At 47.4% G+C, this 5,000-nt stretch overlaps 1 protein-coding gene across 1 annotated transcript in view; it reads left to right on the forward strand.

Annotated features, from left to right (window-relative positions):
- The first annotated feature begins 777 nt into the window (after positions 1–777).
- The window catches only part of prox3 (prospero homeobox 3), a 9,574-nt gene continuing 5,351 nt past the window's right edge, over positions 778–5,000 (forward strand). The window contains exons 1-2 of the mRNA XM_080544066.1: positions 778–933; positions 4,508–5,000. The exon at positions 4,508–5,000 is cut by the window's right edge and continues 154 nt beyond it. Of these exons, the coding sequence (XP_080400192.1) occupies positions 4,539–5,000 (462 nt within the window). The 5' untranslated portion in view covers positions 778–933; positions 4,508–4,538. The remainder of the gene's footprint in view (positions 934–4,507) is intronic.

Genomic DNA, 5,000 nt, shown 5'->3' on the forward strand with positions numbered 1-5,000 from the left:
TGGGAACGTCGGGATGGGACGTGAGGTGATAGGTGCTCCGTGATAGGAGGAGAGGGGGGAGCGTCTGCCCCACGTGGAGAGAGTGAGAGTTTCGGGTTGGAGTTTGGCGTTGTTGCCCTTAACGACAGATCTAGGATCTGATTAACCAAACACCCCCAATGGCTAAAGTCAACTTGAACACAACATGAAAACAACATGAAACTCACCTCAACTTCCCACTCACGGGCTACACCCGAGGGAACAGGGGAGAGAGGGAGAGGGGAGATAGAGAGAGAGACAGAGAGACAGAGAGAGAGAGGGAGGGAGAGAGAGAGAGAGAGATAGAGAGAGGGGGGGGGGGATAGAGAGAGAGAGGGGGGGGGGAGAGAGAGAGAGGAGGGGGGAGGGGATCACGGGGCCATGCCAACACGGGAGGGACCGTGAAGTGGACAGCAGCTCCCGTAGCTCCCGCCCTCTCCTCCCCGCACCACCGTACAATCACACACCGGCGATAGCGCGGCGAGGATGGCAACGAAAGATAGGAAGAGAGAGAGAGACAGAACGTGGAGAGAAAGATAGACAGAGCAAGAAGAGAGGTATAGAGAAAAAAGAGAGAGAGAAACAGGGAGAGATAGAGGAAGAGAGAGAGAGAGAGGGACAGATAGAGGAAGAGAGAGAGAAACAGGGAGAGCGAGAGAGAGAGAGAGAGAGAGAGAGAGAGAGAGAGAGAGAGAGAGAGAGAGAGAGAGAGAGAGAGAGAGAGAGAGAGAGAGAGAGAGAGAGAGAGAGAGAGTGACACGAAGAGCAGCAATAACAGGAAACTGACTGACCGGTGCGAACGGGAGGAACGAACGGGCGACAGAACAGAAAACCGGGGCAGGGATATTATTATTATTCACACAACTCTGAACACAAAGTCACCGGGAGAGTCGAGAGTCGTGACGACCGTGTCAAGTGAGTTTTTGCCTGTATTGCACTTTTGTTTTCTTCTTTTTTTAAATTTGTATTTTGTTAAACCGTGTCCGTCTACGGGGGTCACCGGTTTCCGTGCGTCCGTGTGTCAGTGTTGTTGTAATGTGTTTTTTAATGTTATTATTATCTGCTGCGACATACAGCGCTGCCTACAATTAATGGTCGCTCTGCTTCGTGCATCTCTCGGACTTCTCCCGTTTGACAGACAGATGTTGGGTGTGTTCGTAAACTCGCTCTGGAAATCTGCATCAGCACTCACGGAATGCCTCTCGTCCTATCAAATTACGTGGTCCCTTGATGACGTTGGACCCAGTGTGCGCTCCGGCGCTCTCAGAGCAAGTTTACGAACGCACCCCGTTTGTCTGTCTGTGCGCCGCGCGCGGAACCTTCAAAGCCAGAGACAATTGTTTTCAGAATTCCCCAAAAACAAAAACAAAAAGGCGGTTTGATAACAAACTTGTTCCACTTTCAGAGACTGTATTTGGACGCAACGGAATTCACTAACGTCGCTCGTTATTCCAATTATAATTTGTCATTATTTGGGTCACTGTCTGTGTCCATTTCGGCCAGCCTCCCTGTTATCCCCTGTTCATGGTTAATCTATCGGATAAGCGCGTGGATAGGCTGCCATCTGCGGTGTGTTATGGTCGGAGAATGGAAATGGCACTTAAATAATTGATATTCATCTATTAATACTTGGGGGATTATAGGCTACGGAGTGGCATGTTGCGACGGATTTATTGCCCCGATTCTATCTCGATTTAAATTCGGTTATAGGGTTAAAGAGCCTAGTTTACTCGTCAAGGATCAAGCAAATATTTTTTTTCAAAACCAGACTTCCTAGTATTAGTATCTATCTGTCTATCTGTCTGTCTGTCTATCTATCTATCTATCTATCTATCTATCTGTCTGTCCGTCTGTCTGTCTTTCTATCTATTTTTCAGTCTATTAATTTATCTAGTCATCCATCCATCTCTGCCTACAGTACCTGTCTGTCTACCTGCTTGCTGTGTGTGTGTGTGTGTGTGTGTGTGTGTGTGTCCGTCCGTCCGTCCGAGTGTGTGTGTGTGTGTGTGTGTCTTCTGAAGTGGCCTCTCAGTGTGTTATCAGTGTTAAGTAGGGCTACTGCTGTTTCTCTCCCACTGGACCATTGTAATCCTTTTTTATCAGTCGCCCTCACCCCCTGTGTGCGTGCGCGTGCACATGTGTGTGTGTGTGTGTGTGTGTGTGTGTGTGTGTGTGAATGTGTGCGTGCGCGTGCACATGTGTGTGTGTGTGTGTGTGTGTATGCGTGCACGCATGTGTGTGTGTGTGCGTGCACGCGTGTGTGTGTGTGAGAGAGAGAGAGAAGGATGAGTAGGGGAGAGGGTAAACACTCTGAATAAACAGTGCTTTACAGCTGTATGTGAACAGATAACACGGAAGAGAGAGAGAGAGGGAGGGAGAAAGGGAGGGGGAGAGGAAGAGAGAGAGAGGTGTTTTTTGTGGAGATTTGTGTTTTTTTCCCCTATCATTTCATCTATGACATAACAACCATAAAAAAGCATGTTGTTGTAACTGATGTTGTGGGATAGGAAAATGAACTACCTCCAACACATATGAATAACAGATATATGTAGATACTGTATATATACACTCAATGAACACTTTATTAGGAGCACCATACTAATAATGGGTAGGGCCTCCCTTTGCTCTCAAAACAGCCTCAATTATTTGTGATTCCATGTTGCAAACATTCCTTTGAGATTCTGGTCCATGACTTGAATGCGACACGCACGATTTTTTCAGGTGCACTTTCAAGCTGGGAATCTCACGTTCTACCACATCCCAAAGGTGTTCTATTGGATTCAGACCCGGTGACTGGGAAGGCCACTGAAGAACACTGAACTCATTGTCATGTTCATGAAACCGGTTTGAGACGACTTTTGCTTTGTGACACGGTGCATTATCATGCAGGAAGTAGCCATTAGAAGATGGGTACATTGTGGCCATGAAGGGATGCACATGGTCAGCAACAATACTAAAATAGGCTGTGGCATTCACGCGATGATTGATTGGTATTAGTAACGGGCCTAAAGTGTGCAAAGAAAATATTCCCCACGCCATTACACCACCTCCCCGAGCTTGGATAATGTACAGGTTTATATACTGATATGAATGATGTCATCCATCTTGCGTCAGGTTTATACAGCGTCTGTCTGGGCATCCCAACAAAGCTGTCATCCGAGGATTGATCATAGTCTTATCTACCACTGAAATCCTTTCTCTCTCTCTCTCGCTATCTTTCTCTTATCTATCTCCCTCTCACACTCTCTCTCTCTCTCTCTCTCACTCTCTCTCTCTCTCTCTCTCTCTCTCTCTCCTCTCTCTCTCTCTCTCACACTCTCTCTCTCCCCCCCCCCTCTCTCTATCTCTCTGTCTGTCTCTTATGTCTCTCTCTCAAGGTGTGTGGTCATGTACGCATGTAACATTCACTTAAACCGTGGCCTCGCCAGGACGATGCGGCCACACGATTTCGGAGTCGATCTGATCTCTGGACACACAAGCGTTTTCACACCAGCGCGCCATTGCCACATGGAATCACATGTTACAGGATCATTCTTATACTATACTACTTTAGTTGTATGAAAAGAGCCGATGCATAATACACTTTATTATAATTGTTGAAGTGCCTCTTGCTAAGATGTTTCTAGAAGAAGGTCAATAATGTAATGTCCTTGCACTACCCACTATTTGTTTTATATTTGTATTTATGTTAAATAAAATTAACATTAACATTAACATTAACATTAACATTTATATATATTTCTAGATGTTGTTAACCTTTGCTATTCTGTTGTTCAAAGAATAAAACTGCAACATGTATCACATTGTTGTCGTTGTGTGAAAATAACAAGGATACAGTCAATGAATATGCAGCGCAATGCGCATAATAAATCAATCAATCAAATGTTATTTATATAGCATCAAGTCATGCATTGAATGTTTGGTCATCGGCTGGTTTCAAGAGTTTTGAGACATTCGCAAAAAACACAATCCGACAACAGCGACTGAACGCCCTTGCGATGCTTTCCATTTAAAATCCATTGATCCAGGGAGGGACAGATGTATTTCAACAGTAAAGGCATAGAGAGGTTTAGAAGAAAGGAACCACCGCGCTAGGAGTAAAGGACATTTAGGACTAAATGTTACATGCCTAATGTCTACTCTAGACCTTTGATCGGCACACTTGTTACTTGTCGCTTTCAGAATTGGGAATCATTTATATAGCACAAGTCGTGCATTGAATGTAACTCCAAGTGGTGAATAGTAGTAAATAAACCACAATGAATAAATAAACCACAATGCAACCACAGATAAACCAGGACCTCTGGTCACCCTATTTAGTGTACAATAAATGTTAAAACGCAATCCCCCCTCTCTCTCTCTCTCCCTCCCACTCTCTTACTTTCTTCCTCTCCCCCCTCTCTCTCTCTCCCTCTCTCTTTCTCTCTCCCTCCCACTCTCTTTCTTTCTCCCTCTCTTCCTCTCTCCCCCTCTCTCTCTCCCTCTCCAGAGACAGTGAAGAGAGAGAAGAGCCCTCCCAGATGGACTCCCCCACTGATCTCTTCGGACACCAGGCCCCCCAGATCTGCTCTTTTGGCCCCTATGCCAGCCCCCCCGCCCCCCCGGGGCCCCCTCCCTACCCCGGGGGCACCAGCCCCCCCTCACGGCCCCCGTACCCCCTCATCCACCACCTCCTACAGCCTGCCGGCACCCCCGTGAGGCCCGGAGGGCAACTGCACATAAACAGATACAGCCAGGGCTATATAAGAGAAGAGGAGGAGGAGGAGGACGGGATGGAGGGAGAGGAGGGGGAGGGGATGGAGGGAGAGGAGGGGATGGAGGGGATGGGTGTGGTGTTGGGGGGGAAGAGGCGTAGTGGCGCCTCCCTAGTGGCGGAGTGGAGTCATGACATGCTCCGGGTGAAAAGGCTCCGTCTGGAGAGACTGGTGAGGAGGGATGATGGAGAGGTAGGGGAGGAGGAGGAGGAGGAGGGGGGTGGGAGG

This window comes from Nansenia antarctica, assembly GCF_963989245.1.
Source record: "Nansenia antarctica genome assembly, chromosome: 13".
Taxonomy (NCBI): domain Eukaryota; kingdom Metazoa; phylum Chordata; class Actinopteri; order Argentiniformes; family Microstomatidae; genus Nansenia; species Nansenia antarctica.